This window comes from Leucoraja erinacea, unplaced genomic scaffold, assembly GCF_028641065.1.
Source record: "Leucoraja erinacea ecotype New England unplaced genomic scaffold, Leri_hhj_1 Leri_841S, whole genome shotgun sequence".
Classification (NCBI taxonomy): domain Eukaryota; kingdom Metazoa; phylum Chordata; class Chondrichthyes; order Rajiformes; family Rajidae; genus Leucoraja; species Leucoraja erinaceus.
In genome coordinates, this window is record NW_026576775.1 from 24,433 (window position 1) to 42,708 (window position 18,276).

The 18,276-nt window shown below is 54.4% G+C and overlaps 1 protein-coding gene across 1 annotated transcript in view; it reads left to right on the forward strand.

The window, feature by feature from the left end:
- Window positions 1-18,276, forward strand: part of LOC129694880 (receptor-type tyrosine-protein phosphatase-like N) — a gene marked incomplete at its 5' end in the record, with an annotated part of 60,071 nt that overhangs the window by 16,871 nt on the left and 24,924 nt on the right. The window contains 2 exons of the mRNA XM_055631637.1: window positions 5,598-5,632; window positions 7,634-7,899. Coding sequence (XP_055487612.1) covers window positions 5,598-5,632; window positions 7,634-7,899 — 301 coding nt within the window. The remainder of the gene's footprint in view (window positions 1-5,597; window positions 5,633-7,633; window positions 7,900-18,276) is intronic.

Below are 18,276 nucleotides of genomic sequence, written 5' to 3' on the forward strand. Positions count from 1 at the left end.
CTGGGCAGGAGGCGGGCCGACTGAATTTGGGCGCCGCGCGGCGTGATTTGGTGATGTCATCACGCAAGGCCACGCGCTAGGGGCACGCCGTCAAGACGCTGTGTACGACCGCAATGCGCCTGCGTGCGTACGCGGGACGACAGGCCGTTGGCGCGCAAAGATTTCGGCCACTGCAAGAATTTCGGAGCCCCGCGCGATGTTGGGACCAACTCCGCGCTTTCTAAGTGGGACCGGCCCCGCGCGGCCATATACGGTCCCCGTAACCGCCTCAAGCGACCACGAGAGCGAGTAACTTGCGAGCCCAAGGTCGCGTAAGTGGGACAGGCCCTTGAGAGAGATGTGGCCCATGGGACTAGCCCCGTGCAAGTCACCAGTGTGATCATCAGTTCATACGTCCGTCGGAGTAGAATGAGGCCATTTGGCCCGTCAAGTCTGCTCCGCCATTTATATCGTGGCGTCATAGAGTGATACAGTGTGGGAAACAGGCCCTTCGGCCCAACTTGCCCACACCGGCCAACAATGTCCCAGCTACACCAGTCCCACCAGGGTAGACACAAAAAGCTGGAGTAACTCAGCGGGTCAGGCAGCATCTGTGGAGAACATGGATAGGTGACGTTTCACAGAGTGCTGGAGTAACTCAGCGGGGTGTCAGCAGCATCTATGGAGCTAAGGAGAATAGGCAACGTTTCGGGCCGAAACCCTTCCGGGTTTCGGCCCGAAACGTTGCCTATTTCCAGAAGGATTTCGGCCCGAAACGTTGCCTATTTCTTTAGCTCCATAGATGTTGGTGTACCATAACTCAGCGGGTCAGGCAGCATCTGTGGTGAGCATGGATAGGTGACGTTTCACAGAGTGCTGGAGTAACTCAGCGGGTCAGGCAGCATCTGTGGAGAACATGGATAGGTGACGTTTCACAGAGTGCTGGAGTAACTTCAGCGGTCCAGGCAGCATCTGTGGAGAACATGGATAGGTGACGTTTCACAGAGTGCTGGAGTAACTCAGCGGGTCAGGCAGCATCTGTGGAGAACATGGATAGGTGACGTTTCACAGAGTGCTGGAGTAACTCAGCGGGTCAGGCAGCATGGAAACATGCCTAGGCGACGTTTCGGGTTTGGAACCCTCTTTATTCAGCATGGAAATTGCCTGCCGTTTACTAGAGAGTCAAGAGTCAAGAGTCAAGATTCCTAGACGGTGTGAGCTACAGGGAGAGGTTGAGCAGGCTGGGTCTCTATTCCATGGAGCGCAGGAGGATGAAGGGTGATCTTATAGAGGTGAACAAAATCATGAGAGGAATAGATCGGGTAGAGTCTCTTGCCCCAGAGTAGGGGAATTGAGGACCAGAGGACACAGGTTTAAGGTGAGTGTGAAAGATTTAATAGGCATCTGAGGGGTAACTTTTCACACAAGGGGTGGTGGGTGTATGGAACGAGCTGCCAGAGGAGGTAGCTGAGCCCTGGGAGGGCGGGACTGTCATATGCTGAGAGAATGGAGCGGCTGGGCTTGTACACTCTGGAGTTTAGAAGGATGAGAGGGCATCTCATTGAAACATATAAGATTGTTAAGGATTTGGACACGCTAGAGGCAGGAAACATGTTCCCGATGTTTGGGGAGTCCAGAACCAGGGGCCACACACAGTTTAAGAATAAGGGGTCGGCCATTTAGAACGGAGATGAGGAAACACTGTTCCTCACAGAGTGTGGTGAGTCTGTGGAATTCTCTGCCTCAGAGGGCGGTGGAGGCCGGTTCTCTGGATGCTTTCAAGAGAGAGCTAGATAGGGCTCTTAAAGATAGCGGAGTCGGGGGATATGGGGAGAAGGCAGGAACGGGGTACTGATTGTGGATGATCAGCCATGATCACATTGAATGGCGGTGCTGGCTCGAAGGGCCGAATGGCCTCTACTCCTGCACCTATTATCTATTGTCTATTGACTGTCCCAACGTTTAAGAAACAGACAGGTGCATGGATCGGACAGGTTTGGGGGGATATGGACCAAACGCGGGCAGGTGGGACTAGTGTAACTGGGACATGTTGGCCGGTGTGGGCAAGTTGGGCCGAAGGGCCTGTTTCCACGCTTTCTGACTCGAGGACTCTATGACGCCTTGACAAGCATGGACAAGACGGGCCGAATGGCCTGTTTCCGTGCTGAATAACACAAAGAACACCCAGAGAGTCCCACGCTCAAAGTTTGACAAAGTTTAGTTTAGTTTAGAGATACATCACGGAAACAGGCCCTTCGGCCCACCGGGTCCGTGCCGACCAGCGACCCCCGCACACTAACACTATCCTACACCCACTAGGGACAATTTACACACACACACCAAGCCAATTAACCCTGCAAACTCTTTGGAGTGTGGGAGGAAACCGAAGATCTCGGAGAAAATCCACGCAGGTCACGGGGAGAACGTGCAAACTCCGTACAGACAGCGCCTGTAGTCGGGATCGTTCCCGGATCTCCAGCGCTGAGAGGCAGCAACTCTACTGCTGCGCCTCCGTGACAAGTTCTATCACTCTATGATTGTACAGCGGTGGCTTCAGAGGGGGGGCGGGGAGGGAGAGATGAGAGGAGATGAGACAATAGACAACAGGTGCAGGAGTAGGCCATTTGGCCCTTCGAGCCAGCACCGCCATTCAATATGATCATTGCTGATCATCCCCAATCAGTACCCCGTTCCTGCCTTCTCCCCATATCCCCTGACTCCGCTATCTTTAAGAGCCCTATCTAGCTCTCTCTTGAAAGCATCCAGTGAACCGGCCTCGGCATTGAAGGCTCTGCACTCAGCTGGCTCCGTTCCTACCTTTCCAACAGATCCCACTTCATCTCTCTCCACAACCACACCTCTGCTACAGCCACAGTCAGTCAAGGTGTTCCCCAAGGCTCCGTACTCGGCCCCCTCCTCTTCATCATCTACATCCTCCCCCTTGGTCAGATACTCCGCCACTTCAATCTGGACTTCCACTGTTACGCCGATGACACACCCAGATCTACCTCGGCACCAAATCCCCCCCACCCCCCCCCCCCCCCCCCCCCCCCCCCCCTCCCCTCCCATATCAACTCCTGTTTGTCAGCTACAAAAAACTGGATGCAACATAACTTCCTCAAACTCAACAGCGATAAGACAGAATTCCTCCTCATAAGCTCCAAATCCCCACTAAGCAAAATCAATAACCCCACTCTCACCATCGACGGCACCACTGTCTCCCCATCTCCCCAGGCCCGCAACCTTGGCGTGATCTTTGATTCCACCCTCTCCCTTGAGCCTCACATCCGCCATGTCATTAAAACCTCCTTCTTTCACCTCCGCAACATCGCCAAACTCAGACTCTCTCTCACACCTCCCGCTGCTGAAAGTCTCATCCATGCCTTCATCTCCTCCCGACTGGACTACTGCAACTCACTTCTCCTTGGCATCAGCTCCACCTACATCAACCGACTCCAACTGGTCCAGAACGCAGCCGCCCGACTCATCACCCACAACAAATCCTGGCATCACATCACTCCAGACCTCAAACAACTTCACTGGCTTCCCATCTCCCACCGGATCACCTACAAATTCCTGATCCTCACCTACAAAGCCCTCCACCATCTGCCCCCCCCCCCCATATCTCACTGACCTCCTCTCCCCCTACCGACCCTCACGGTCCCTCAGATCCACATCAGCCGGTCTCCTCTCCATCCACAAGTCCATCCTCCGCAGTTTTGGGGACAGAGCCTTCTCCAGGGCAGCTCCCAGGCTCTGGAACTCCCTCCCCCAACTGATCCGCAATTCCGTGTCCCTCACCATCTTCCAGTCCCGCCTCAAGACCCATCTCTTCACCTCTGCCTATCCTTAGCCCCACGTCCCCCTCCCTTTTCATCTGTGCTTGAATTGCCTCATATTGTGTTTTGAATTGAATTCTGTCTTTACTTTGTGTACTAGTCATGTCTCTACTATTTATTTCATTCCCCTTACATGTTTTTTCCTCTAGCTTGCTAAATTTTTGTAAGGTGTCCTTGAGACTCTTGAAAGGCGCCCATAAATAAAATTATTGTATTATTATTATTATTATTATTATATTCGATTCCTCTTGTTATAAAGGCCAACATGCCATTTGCTTTCTTCACTGACTGCTGTACCTGCATGCTTACTTTCGTAGACTGATGTACAAGGACCCCCAGATCCCGTTGTACTTCCCCTTTCCCCAACTTGACGACATTTAGATAGAGGAGATGAGGCAGTGTGTTCAGTGCCCCGATCTCCAAGGTGGATTATCTCTCTCTCTCTGTGTCTGAGTCACAGCTGACGTCTTTCTCTCTCTGTCTCTCTCTCTCTCCCACGCTGCCTCTCCACAAAAATAAAACCTGCGTGGGCTAACTCTGCTCCTGCCTCTCTCTCCGAGCATTCATGTAAAGTGCGTTCGTTCATGTTTCATGCTGGCAGTGGCGAGATCTCTCCCGGTGACTCAGCCGCTCCGAGCCAACAATTATCATCTGTTTTTAGTTCAAACGCTTCCTGAATAATCTTCGTACAACAAAGTGCGAAACTTTCAGTCAATCTGTGAACGTCGGGACTGTCTGGGAGCGCGTGCGTGCGTGCGTGCGTGCGTGCTGGCCGTCAGATGCCTGGTAATTTATTTCAGTCCATTCGGCCCATCCCGTCCTTGCCAGCCCAGGCCAACATGGCCCACCAACACTAACATAGAAACATTGAAACATAGAAATTAGGTGCAGGAGTAGGCCATTCGGCCCTTCGAGCCTGCACCGCCATTCAATATGATCATGGCTGATCATCCAACTCAGTATCCCGTACCTGCCTTCTCTCCATACCCCCTGATCCCCTTGGCCACAAGGGCCACATCTAACTCCCTCTTAAATATAGCCAATGAACTGGCCTCAACTACCCTCTGTGGCAGAGAGTTCCAGAGATTCACCCCTCTCTGTGTGAAAAAAAGGTCTTCTCATCTCGGTTTTAAAGGATTTCCCCTTTATCCTTAAGCTGTGACCCCTTGTCCTGGACTTCCCCAACATCGGGAACAATCTTCCTGCATCTAGCCTGTCCAACCCCTTAAGAATTTTAAGACTAGTCCCACCTTTGGTCCATATCCCTCTGTCCTATCCGTGTACCTTTCTAAATGGTTCGTAAATGTACGGAATTTGTACGTTCTCTCCCCGTGACGGCAAGCCACGGCGCGCTACCGACAGTCGGCGACCCCTTTAGGACGTCAGCCTGTGACCACACACACACACACGACAACCTACGACCACCAAAGTCAACCCACGTCCACACACTGTATCCTACACACACTGGGGACAACTTACAGTGGCCCCTTAACCCACTAACCCGGACGTCTTTGGAGCGTGGGGGGAAACCGGAGTCGCCCGGAGGAAACCCACGCAGGTCACGGGGAGAAACGTGCAAACTCCGTACCGGCAGCACCCGCGGTCGGGATCGAACCCGTGAGGTCGGTCTCCGGCGCTGTGAGGCAGCAGCTCTACCCGCTGCGCCACCGTGCCGTGGGTGGGTGCTGAGCATGTGCGCAGAGTGTGTGGATGTTTTTGGGGGGGGGGGGGGGGGGGGCTGGTGTGGTGGGAATAACATCTCCCTCTCTCCTCCAACAGCTCCTGAGGCCACAGGTGGTCTTCGTCCGAAGAAGGTAAGGACCCCCCCCCCCCCCCCCCTCCCACCCGCCCGTACCCCCAGTAATCTAGAACTGGGGTAAAAACTCGCCCCCCCACCCCTATGTAATCTGGGGGGTACAAAATTGCCCCCCCCCCCCACAGTAATTAGAAGTGGGGGTACAAAACTCCCCCCCCACAGTAATCAGGAAGTGGGGGTACAAAACTCCCCCCCCCCCCAGTAATTAGGAAGTGGGGGTACAAAACTCCCCCCTCCCCCACAGTAATCAGGAAGTGGGTACAAAACTCCCCCCCCCCCCCCCCCAGTAATCAGGAAGTGGGGTACAAAACTCCCCCCCCCCCCCCCCCCCCCCCCCCCCACAGTAATCAGGAAGTGGGGGTACAAAACTCCCCCCCCCCACAGTAATCAGGAAGTGGGGGTACAAAACTCCCCCCTCCCCCACAGTAAATCAGGAAGTAGGGATACAAAACTCCCCCCCCCACAGTAATCAGGAAGTGGGGATACAAAACTCCCCCCCCCCCCCCCAGTAATCAGGAAGTGGGGGTACAAAACTCCCCCCCCCCCCACAGTAATCAGGAAGTGGGTGGGTACAAAACTCCCCCCCCCCACAGTAATCAGGAAGTGGGGGTACAAAACTCCCCCCCCCCCCCCACAGTAATCAGGAAGTAGGGGTACAAAACTCCCCCCCCCCCCCCAGTAATCAGGAAGTGGGGGTACAAAACTCCCCCCCCACATTACTCAGCAATTGGGGGAACAAACCTCCCTCCTCCCCCCCAGTAATTAGGAAGTGGGGGTACAAAACTCCCCCCCCCCTCACAGTAATTAGGAAGTTGGGGTACAAAACTCCCCCCCCCCCCACAGTAATCAGGAAGTGGGGGTACAAAACTCCCCCCCCACAGTAATCAGGAAGTGGGGGTACAAAACTCCCCCCTCCCCCCCAGTAATTAGGAAGTGGGGGTACAAAACTCCCTCCTCCCCCCCAGTAATTAGGAAGTGGGGGTACAAAACTCACCCTCGCCCTCGCCCCGCGATACATCTCTTGGAGCTGGGGGCCGGGCAATGAGTCTCTCCTGCTGTGGGATTTAGTTTCGAGATACATCATGGAAACAGGCCCTTTGGCCCATCTAGATGATGTACACCACCACATCCGTGTAGATGGCTGCTCCATCATTACTGCACATTTTTGCTTTGGTTTAGTTTAGAGATACGGCACGGAAACAGGCCCTTCGGCCCACCGGGTCCGTGCCGGCCAGTGATCACCCCGCACACTAGCTCCATCCTACACGCACTGGGAACACTATCCTACACACACACACACACACACTAGGGACAATTTACAATTGGACCAAAGTCAATCTCGGGTTCGATCCCGACCACAGGTGCTGTCTGTGTGGAGTTTGCACGTTCTCCCCGTGACCCGCGTGGGTCATCTCTGAGATCTTCGCTTTCCTCCTCACACAGCTGGGCTTGTACACTCTGGAGTTTAGAAGGATGAGAGGGCATCTCATTGAAACATATAAGATTGTTAAGGGTAGAGGCAGGAAACATGTTCCCGATGTTGGGGGACGTCCAGAACCAGGGGCCACACACACAGTTTAAGAATAAGGGGTAAACCATTTAGAACGGAGACGAGGAAACACTTTTTCACACAGAGAGTGGTGAGTCTGTGGAATTCTCTGCCTCACAGAGGGCGGTGGAGGCCGGTTCTCTGGATGCTTTCAAGAGAGAGCTAGATAGGGCTCTTAAAGATAGCGGAGTCAGGGGATATGGGGAGAAGGCAGGAACGGGGTACTGATTGGGGATGATCAGCCATGATCACATTGAATGGCGGTGCTGGCTGGAAGGGCCGAATGGCCTACTCCTGCACCTATTGTCTATTACATGCATATCCAAAATACCCCGCATATTTTAAAACTGTTAAAGTTATTTTTAAAACTTTAAAATGTTCCCATTGAATCTTTTCCCTGTCCCCCCCACCCCATGGCGTGATGATCCCCCGACGCTTGCGTCTGCGGAGAAGGGCTCCGTGTTGGAGGGGAGCAACCAACGGCAGCCGGAGTCGGGATCTCGGACGGCGGAGGACGTGTCTCCAGGGCCAGAGTCGGCGGTGGGCTCGGACGGGCGCAAGGAGGAGCGCGGTCGGGAGCCCGGTGTGGGCGCGGTGGACCGGGGCGAAGCGGTCCTACGCAAACGAGGGGAGGTTCTCCATCCGGACCCATCCCCGACCACCACCACCACCGGCTCCGGAAAGGAGGAGTACGCTTACATCGTCACCAGCAAGAGGTAAGTCCCTGATCCCACCACACGACAACTCGGGCTGAAATTCTCAACGCCTTCAAGAGCGCACGGCGCCTCGAACCCGGGTTCCGTCCTCACCACGGGTGCTGTCTGTACGGAGTTTGCACGTTCTCCCAGGTGACCAGCGTGGGTTTTGTCCTGATTCCTCCTCACACAGCTGGGCTTGTACACTCTGGAGTTTAGAAGGATGAGAGGGCATCTCATTGAAACATATAAGATTGTTAAGGGTTTGGACACGCTGGAGGCAGGAAACATGTTCCCGATGTTGGTGGGGGAGTCCAGAACCAGGGGCCACACACACAGTTTAAGAATAAGGAGTAAGCCATTTAGAACGGACACTTTTTCACACAGAGACTTGTGAGTCTGTGGAATTCTCTGCCTCAGAGGGCGGTGGAGGCCGGTTCTCTGGATGCTTTCAAGAGAGAGTTGGATAGGGCTCTTAAAGATAGCGGAGTCAGGGGATATGGGGAGAAGGCAGGAACGGGGTACTGATTGGGGATGATCAGCCATGATCACATTGAATGGCGGTGCTGCCTCGAAGGGCTGAATGGCCTACTCCTGCACCTATTGTCTGTTGTCTATTGCTCCAAAGACGTGCAGGTTTGTAGTTTAATTGGCTCGGTGTAAATGTAAAAATTGTCCCCGAGTGTGTGTAGGATAGTGTTCGTGTGCGGGGATCGCTGGTCGGCGCGGACTAGATGGGCCGAAGGGCCTGTTTCCGCGCTGTATCCCTAAACTAGACGAAGTAGAGGCAATGAAACAATCATACCAAGCCAATTAACCTACAAACCTGGAGAACGTGCAAACTCCGTACAGACAGCACCCGTGGTCAGGATCGAACTCGGGTCCCTGGCGCTGTGAGGCAGCAACTCTACCGCTGCGCCCACCGTGGCATTAGATTTATTGCACAGAATTAAAGGACGTCCCTTCAGGCAGGAGATGAGGAGGAATCTCTTTAGCCAGAGGGTGGTGAATCTGTGGGAACTCATTGCCACACAGACGGCTGTGGAGGCCACAAGTCATTGGGTGTTTTTAAAGGCAGAGATAGATAGATTCTTGATTAGTGCGGGTGTCAGGGGTTATGGGGAGAGGGCAGGAGAATGGGGTTTGGGAGGGAGAGATAGATAACCATATAACCATATAACCATATAACAATTTACAGCACGGAAACAGGCCACCTCGACCCTTCTAGTCCGTGCCGAACACATAATCTCCCCTAGTCCCATCTACCTGCACTCAGACCATAACCCTCCATTCCCTTCCCGTCCATATAACTATCCAATTTATTTTTAAATGATAAAAACGAACCTGCCTCCACCACTTCCACTGGAAGCTCATTCCACACACAGCCACCACTCTCTGAGTAAAGAAGTTCCCCCTCATGTTACCCCCTAAACTTCTGTCCCTTAATTCTCAAGTCATGTCCCCTTGTTTGAATCTTCCCTACTCTCAGTGGGAAAAGCTTATCCACGTCAACTCTGTCTATCCCTCTCATCATTTTAAAGACCTCTATCAAGTCCCCCCTTAACCTTCTGCGCTCCAAAGAATAAAGCCCTAACTTGTTCAACCTTTCTCTGTAACTTAGTTGCTGAAACCCAGGCAACATTCTAGTAAATCGCCTCTGTACTCTCTCTATTTTGTTGACCATCCTTCCTTTAATTGGGCGACCAGAATTGTACACCATACTCCAGAATTGGCCTCACCAATGCAGCCGTGTGATCCGCTGTGATGGACCAACATCTGAGTCTACTCCGCCATTCGATCACGGCTGATCTAATGGAGATGTGGAATTGTTAGCTTTGAGGAAGGAGACAACGAGGTGTACTGTGTAACCAGGGGGACAGTGGATATTGTGTGTGGAGCCATATTAATGCTCTCCTCCCATCCCCCCCCCCCCCCCCCCCCCCGTCCTCCACTTTGCTCTCCCTCCCTGCTCCTCCTCCCCCCTTCTCCTCTCCTCTACACCATCTCTCCCTCCCTCCTCCTCCAACTCTCTCCTCCATGTCCCCTCTCTCCTCTCCTCCCCCCTCTCTCCACCCCATCTCTCTCCCACCCTCTCCCCCCCTACACTCTCTCCCTCTCCTCCCCTTCCCCCCTCTCCTCTCTTCCCCCTCTCTCCATCCCCCACCCTCTCCGTCCCCATCTGTCCCACCCTCTCCCCCACACTCTCTCTCTCTCTCCACCCTCCCCTCTCTCCCCCCCATCTCTCTCCCACCCTCTCCCCCCATCTCCTCCACAACTCTCTCCCTCCTCTCTCTCTCTCTCTCCACAACCCTCTTCCCTTCCCCATCTCTTCCCCCATCTCTCTCCCACCCTCTCTTCTCCCCATCTCCTCCACACTCTCTCCCACTCTCTCTCTCTACACCCTCTTCCCTTCCCCATCCTTGCTCCCCCAATCTCTCTCCCCCTTCTCCTCTCTCCTCGCTCTCCCCCACTCTCACTCAGAGTCCCCCCCCCCTCCCCTCCCCCCACCCCCCCCCCCTCTTCTCCGTCCCCGCCCCCCCCCCCCGCGCCAGTCCCCTCTCTCAGTCCCTTGTCCTTCCCCACTTTAAGGCTGTTGTAGTCGCGGCGTTGAGTACTGGCAACCTTGCCACCCCAACTTCATCAATCAGTCAGGCGAGTGCTGTCCCCTCTACTCCCCCCCCTCTCCCCCCCCCCCACTCTCTCCACCCCTCCCCTTCCTACTCCCCCTGCTACACTCTAACCCCTCTCCTCTCTCCCCTTCTCCTCTCTCTCCCCTCTCCTCTCTCCCCCTCTCGTCTCCCCCACCACTCTCTCTCTCCCCTCCCCCGCTCTCTCTTTCTCCTCTCTCCTCCCTCTCTCCATCTCCCTCCCCCTCTCTCTTCCCCCGCTCCTCCCCCCTCCCCCCTCTCCCCCTCTCCTCCTCTCCTCTCTCCTCCCCCTCTTCCTCTCTCTCCCGCCCCCCCTCTCTCCTCTCCTCTCCCCCCTCTCCTCTCCCCTCTCCTCTCTCCCCTTCTCCTCTCCTCCCCCTCTCCTCTCCTCCCCCTCTCCTCCCTGCCCCTCTCCTCTCTCCCCCCTTCTCCTCTCTCCTCCTCTCCTCCCTCCCCTCTCCTCCTCTCTCCCCCCCCCCTCTTCTCCCCCTTCCCTCTCTCCTCTCCCCCCCCTCCTCCCCCCTCTCTCCCCCTCTTTCCCTCTCTCCCCCTCTCCTCTCCTATCCTCTCCCACTCCCCCTCTTCACCTTCCCCTCTTTCCCCTCTCCCCTGCCCTCTCCCCCTCCCCTACCCCCACCTCCCCTCTCCTCCCCCCTCCCTCTCCCTCATCCCCTCTCCTCTCTTCCCCTCCTTCTCTCCTCCCCCCGCTCTCTCCCCCTCTCCTTTCCTCTCTCCCCCCCTCTCCTCTCCTCCCCTCTCCCCCCTCTCATCTCTTCCCCTCTCCCCTCCTCTCCTCTCTCCCCTCTCCCTCTCTCCCCCCTCTCCCCCCCTCCCCTCTCTTCATAATGCTGAGAGAATGTAGCAGCTGGGCTTCTACACTCTGGAGTTTAGAAGGATGAGAGGGATTCTTATAGAAACATATAAGATTATTAAGGGTTTGGACACACTAGAGGCAGGAAACATGCTCCCGATGTTGGGGAAGTCCAGAACCAGACGCCACAGTTTAAGAATAAGGGGTAAAGCCATTTAGAACGGAGACGAGGAAACACTTTTTGCGAGTTGTGAGTCTGTGGAATTCTCTGCCTCAGAGGGCGGTGGAGGGCGATTCTCTGGATGCTTTCAAGAGAGAGCTAGATTTAGCTCTTGGGGCTAACGCAATCAGGGGATAAGGGGAAAAAAGCTGAAACACACGTACTCATTCTGGCGGTGCTGGTCCTCGAAGGGCCTAATGGCCTAATCCCTGGTTCCTATTTTCTTCACGCTTCAATCTCCCCCCTCCCCTCTCTCCCTTTCCCTCTCCCCTCCTTTCCTCATTCTTTCCCCTCCTCTCTGTTCTCCTCTCCTGGTCCTTCCCTCCCCTCCTTCTCTTTTCTTGTGCTCCCTCTTCCACTCTTCCTTTGCCCTTCTCCTCCTTGTCTTCCTTCCTCTTCCCTTTTCCCCCCTTCTCTCCGTTACCTCCCCTCTTTGCCTCCTTCTCTTTCCTCCTCCTCCTCCCTCTTTCTCTCTCTGGCCCCCCCTCCCCTCTCTTTCCTGGTTTCCCTCCTCTTCCTCCTGTCCTCTTCTTCTCTCTGAGCTCCCCCATCCCCGCCCCCTCCTATCTTTCCCGTCCATTGTTTCCCGCTCCCCCTTTCCTCTCTCCACCACTTCCTCCCTGCCCTCTCTCTTCTTCCTTCTCCTCCCCTCTTTGTCTCCCCTCTTTCTCCCCTCTCTTCCCCCTCCAGGGTTTCTTCTGTCCCCTTCCCCCCTCTTTCACCGTCTGTTCCTTCCCCCTTTGGCCTCTCCCCTCCTCTTACCCTTCCTCTTTCCCCTCCCCCTCTCCCTTCCATCCTGCTCCCTTGTCTCCTGTCTTCCTGTCTCGTGCTCGTCTCTCCTCTGCTTCCTTTTTGTCCCCTCCACCCTTCTCTACCCCCTGTCTTTCCCTCTCTTGTCCCCTGTGGCCTTCTCCTTCCATCTCTCCTTTCTTTTTGCCCCCTCTCCTGGTTTCTCTGATCTCCCCCTGACTCTGGCTCCCTTTCCCTGAGCTGCTCTCCTGATTTTCTTTCCTCCCCCACTCATCTCTGGCCCTTCTCGCTCCCCTCTTGTTTCCAATCTCCCTTCCCTTCTCCACCCTGTCTCCCTTCATTCCTCTCTTTCCCTGGTTTGTTCCGAAACTTCCCACACTCTTCTCTCTCGTTCTTCCTCTCTCATCTGTCTTCCCCACCCCCCTTGATCGTCCTCTCTCCTCTTCTCCTTTCCCCTCTTTTTCCCCTGCTTCCCCTAGTCCCCCTTCTCCTCTCCTTTCGCTCTCCTCTTGTCTCTCTCCCACCTCCCCTCCCCTTTCCCCTTTTTCTGCTCTCCTTCTCTTCTTTGTCCCTTCCTCTTTCCACCCTCCCCCATATCTCCCCCCTTCCTTTCTTCCCCTTTGGCATTCCCCCGTGTGTCTTTGTTTTTGATGTTCCCTACCCCCCTGTTCCTGGTGTGCCCCCCTATTTTGCTTCCCTCCTCTCTCCTTCTTCCCCCCCCTGTGTCTTTGCCTCCTTCCAGATCCCCTGGTCTCCCCTGTGTGGGTGGCCCTTTGTATACTCCCTCTTTCCTCCCTTGTTCCCTGGCTGCCCTTCCCTCCCTCCCCCCCCCCTTTGGGTATGTTTGTAGTTTCTGCTCTTTTCTTTCCCGTGGTGTTTGCTGCTTCTCCCCCTCATTCTCTCGTCCCCTTGCTGTCCCCTCTCCCGCCTCTCCTTTCTTCCCACCCTTTTCCCTCTCTTCTCTTTGTCCTCACCTCTCCCTCTTCTTCCCCCTGTGTCCTGTTCCCTTGTTCCTCCAGCCTGTTGTGTCCCTTATCCTCTGGTCTCTCCCCTCGTGTGGCTCTTTCCCTCACCTTTCTGTTCCTCTTGTCTTCTTTCGCCATCTTCCCCCCTCTCCTGTATCCCGTCCTTTTTTTCCTGTTCCCCTGTGTCTTTCTCTGTGTTGTCTCTTTGCCCCTTGTGTCTCCTTCTCCTCTTTGTTCCCGTCTGTCGTTTGTGTGTGTGGTCCCTCTGGTCCCTTTCCCCTCTCCTCCTGTTCCTTGCTATCCTCTCTGGTTTGTTCCCTAGTTGGGGGGGTGTTCGAACATCTGTTTTTTTGTTGTTTTTGCTGTGTTTGCTCTCTTCTTTCTTTTGTCATTTTCTCTTTGTGTCTGCCTGTGGTTCCCTTGTTCCATCTGTTCTGTCCCTTGGTCGCCCAGTTTCCCACTGATTCCGCCTCTTATCTTTGTCTTGTGTGTGATCTCTTGGTTGGGTGTTCCCCCCCCCTGGTGTGTTGGGGTTGTTCCCCCCCTGCCTGTGCCCTTGTTCCTCTCTGTTGGTGGTGTGGTCTGTTCCCCCTTCCCTTTGGCGTGTTTCTTTTCCCCGTTTGTTTGGTCTGTCTTTTTTTGTGTTGTCTATTGGTCCTCCTTTTGACTCCCCCCTTTTGTGTCTCTCCTGTTCTTGTTGTCTCCCAGTGTCTTATTGTCTTTTGTTCCCTTCTCCCTGTCTCCCTCTGTGTGTTGTGTGTACCTCCTTTTTTGTGTCTTTTTGTGTCTTTGCCGTTCTTTGTTCTCTCCTTTTGTCCCTCTCCCCCTGTCTCCTTTGTCCCTTTTAGTATGTTGTTTGGTGTTTGATATCCCTTTTGTTGTTGGTGTCCCTTTGCCCCCTGGGCCCTCTTGGTAATGCGGTTTTTTTTCTGTGGGCTGACTTTTGGTGCCCGTCCCATATGTTCTTCTCCCTGGCGTCCCCCAGCTTTTCCTTGATAATCCCCTTTTGTTCTCCCGTGGTCCACTGTGGTGTTGGTCGTTTTTCTGTTTGTTTCGTTCGTGCTTGTGTGGGGTCCCCTTTGTTGTGTCCATCTTGTGGTGTTTCCTGTTGTTTGCTTCCCCTGGTGACATGCTGTCCGTCCTGTGTGTTTCCCTTCTGTGCCTTGTGGGCGTGTGTGTTTTCCCACTTGGTTCTGTTTTGTTCCTGTCTGGTGTTGGTTGTTGTGTGCGTCCTGGGTTCGTCTTCCCCTCGTCATGTTTTTGTTGGTCCCCTTGTGGGTCTGTGTTGTTCCCTGTTTCTGTTGTCCCTGTGGTGTTTCTTTTTGTGTTTTCCTTGTGTGTGTGTTTTGTTTTTGTTTTTTGTGTGTGTGTGTTTCCCTTGTGGTCTGTGTGTTGGCTGTGTGTGTGCTTTCCTCCCTGTCTGTCTTGTCTCTTGTTTTCTGTTTTCCATTTGTTCTCTCTTGGTTTGTCTTGGGTGTTTGGGTGTGTTGTTGTCCTGTTTTTCTGTGTTTGTGTGTGTTCTAATGTGTTGTGTGTTCTTGTGTCCTTTCCCGTCTGTGTGTGGTGTGTCCTGTGTCCCTTTTGTTGTGGTGTGTGTCTGTTTTGTGTCCTGTTGCTGTGTGTGTCTGTTGTCCTTTTTCGGTGTGTGTGTGTCTTCCCCCCTGGCTTGTCTTTCTGTCTGGGTGTGTCTCTCTGTCTGTGTTCCTGTTTCTGTGCCTGTGTCTGTGTTTCCCTCCCACTCTGTGTCTTGCCTTCTGTGTTTCCCCTGCGGGGTTCTCCTGGTCTTGTTTTGTCTTTGTACTTGGGTGTTTTGTTGGTCCCCCCTGTGTTTCTCCCTGTTGTCCTTCTCCTTCCGCTTTTTTTGTGGTCTCTTGTTGTCCCCGTCTCCCCCCCTGCCTGGCTTCCCTGTCTCCTATGTGTGCCTTGTCCCTGTGTGGTGTGGTTGTGTGTGTGTTCTGTGTGTCTTGTCCCTGTGTGTCCCTGGTTTTGCCTGTTGGTGTCTGTCTGTGGGTTGTGTCCTGTCCCTGTTCCTTGTTGGCCCTCCCTGCTCGTGTTTTTTGGTGCTCGCCTGGTTTGTGTGTTTGTGGTGTGGCCTGTGTCTGTCCTGTTCCTCCTCCTTTTGTTCCTCTGTTTGATTGGTGTCCTCCCTCTCCCTCTGTGGGTGGGGACTCCTACCCTCCTGTTTCCTTGCCATGGGGTGGTGTGTGTCCTCTCTCTTGTCCTGTCTGAGTGAACCGTCCTCATCTCCCCTCCATCCCCCCCTTCCCTTCCTGGTCTGTATGTTGAGTGTGTGTCTGGTCTTTCCCTCTTTCTGTCCCAACCCTGTGCTTTGTCGGCCCTGGGTGCCCTTCTCCTCCTTTCTCCTCCCTCTCTTGTTCCCCCCTGGGTCCTTGGCTCTCCTTCTGGGTATTACTCTGCCTGTGTCGCCCTTTTGTCTGTGTCCTTTCCTTCCTGAGGGTAGATCTGTGGTGTACCCTCTGTTTTGTGTTGAGCTGTTTGTATATTTTTCCCCCTTCCCTGTCCCTTGATCCCTTGGGCCTGTCCCTTGCCACTGTGTTTCCTGTACCTTCTCCTAAATCCCAGTTTCTTTCCCGTTTGTCAAGCTCCCTGCTTTTGCCTCTGTGTGTCCTTTGTGGTGTCTGTGGGCTTTTTCTTGTGTGTGCTGTTTCCATCATCTGCCTGTTTTTGTCCTCCTTTGCCTCTTCTTGTTCTCCTGTTGTGTGTTCATCTTTTCCCCCTTCCCCCTTCTTTCTTTGTTATTTCCCTGTCCTTCTCTGGTTTCCCTGTGTTGTCTCCCTTCTGAGTGATGCTGTTGTTCGCTTGTCTTCTCTGTTCCTGTGGTGGTTCCTTTTCTCTGTGTCCCTGGGTCCTGTGTCTGGCCCTCCGCCTGAATCCTTTTCCCTGCCTGTGTGTCCTCCTTTTCTCCTATCTTCTGTCCTTGTCCTTGGGGTTTTTTGTCCTTCTTGTTGTGGTTTTCACTCTTGTGTGTTGGGTCCCCTGTGTGTGTGTGTGGCCTCTCTCTTTTCCTTTGCCATTCCTTTGGTCCTCTCTCTTTCCGTCCCCCTTGTTCCTCCTTTTGTCTTCCTCCTTCGTTCCTTCTCTCTGGCTCCTTCCTAGGCTTCTGCCCCCGTAATTCTCTGTCTCTTCATCTCCTCTTTTCTGATGGCTCTGCTTTGTCCCTACTGCCTCCCCTCCTGTGCTCCTTTTCCTTCTTCTTTCCTTTTCACTCCCTCTGCTTGAACTTGTTTGTCCTCTCTCTTCCTCCTCCTCCCTTTCCAACTTCCACCTCTGCCCCTCTCCTCTCCTCCCTCTCTCCGCCTCTGTGCCCCAACTCTTGTCTTGGGCCCTCTCTGATCCTCTCTATCTCCTGTCTGTTCTCTCCCTCTGGGCTCCCCCTTTCTCCCCTCTTCTCTTGTCTCCTCTTTCTTTCCCCTTGTCTGGCCTTGTCCCTTCCCCTTCCTCCTCCTCTGTTTCTCCTCTCCCTGATGTCAATGTCCCTCCTATCCCTCCTCCTTTCCTCTTTCTCTCTCATTCTCCCGGTTGTATTCCCCCTTCTCTTCTCCTGTGTGTCTGACCCTTCCCTGATTTCCTCTCCCCCTCCCCCTTCTCTCCCCTCCTGCCATTTCCCCTCCCCTCTTTCCCTCTGTCTCCCTCCCCTCTTTTCCCTTTTTGCCCCTCCCCCTCCCCTCCTTTCTCTCTCCCCTCTTCTCCTCCTGGTTGTCTGCCTCACTTCTTCACTTGCTTTTCCCTGACCCCTTCCCCCCACTCCTCCTCTCCTTCCCTCCCCCTCCTCTTTCCCCTCCTCTCCCCCTCTCCCTCCTACCTGTTTTCTCTCTCCCTCCCCCTCCCCTCCTCCCTTCTGCCCCCTCTCCTCTGTTTCCTCCCTTCCGTCTGCTCTCTTCTCAGTCCTCCCCCTTGTGATCCCTTCGCTCAGTTGTTCCTATCTGTGGTACGGCTATTGCTGTGTGGCCCTTGTGGTCGGTCACCTGATCACTTTGTCTCCCTCGCCCCCCTTCTTCGCCTTTCTCCTTTGTCTCCGCTCCTTCCATCTCCTATATTTTCTCCTTGACATCCCCCCCTGTTCCTAGGATTTCCACGGTCCTGCGATCCTCTCTTCTCCTGAATCTTTCTGTGTCTCCCACTTTCCTCCTCCCGCACCCTCCCCTCTTTCCTTCGCCAGCTCCCTCAGATGCGTGTAGCCGGAAACACTCCAGGTTTTTCCTCACCGGCCTGTGACCTGCCGGCCCCTTCTCCTCCGTCTGTTGCGGCATGCGTTCCTGTTTGCGTCTCCAAATGCTCCTGGTGCTTTTTTCTTGCTGTCTGTAAGTTCTGGGTCCGTCCTCCCTACCTTTCGTCCTTGGCTCTTTTTTTGTCTCCCCCCCCCTGCGCCTCCCCTGTGCTCCGTCCCTTGGTCCTCCCCCTTCCATTCTCCCTATCTAACTTTGGGGAACCTTCCCTCCTTGTATAAGTCCTTTCCTCTTACCCTCCTCCCTCGTTGGTGGTGTCCCTTTCCACTGAGCTCCCCCGTCTCTGCTTAAGAACCCCCCCCTTATGTCTCTCCTAATGGGGTCCTCACTATGTGTAGTCCCCTTCCTTTGCATCATGTTCCCTTGTTTCTCGTGTAATAGTCTCTCACTGTGTTTGTTCTGTCACCTCTTTGCAGTCTCCTATCTCTCCTTTTGCCTGACCCTTCTTCCCCTGTCTCCTGCCTCCTCATGGTCTTGTGTCAGTGAATTATCCCCTCTTTTTCCAACCCTCTTCCCCTTCTGTCCACCTGTCTCTTATCCCTCTCTCCCTTCTTGCCCGCCTCTCCCTCTCCTGCACCCTCCCTGGGTTCCCGGGTCTTCTCCTCCTACTCTCTCTCACTGTGATTTCCTTCCCCCTCCTGGTTCTCCCCCCCATCTGTTCCTCTCCTTCCCCCCTCCTCTTCTCCTCTCCCCCTCGTCCCAGTCTCTCCCCCCTTTTCCCCCTCCGTGTTTTCCAGCTCCCCTGAGTCTTCTCTCT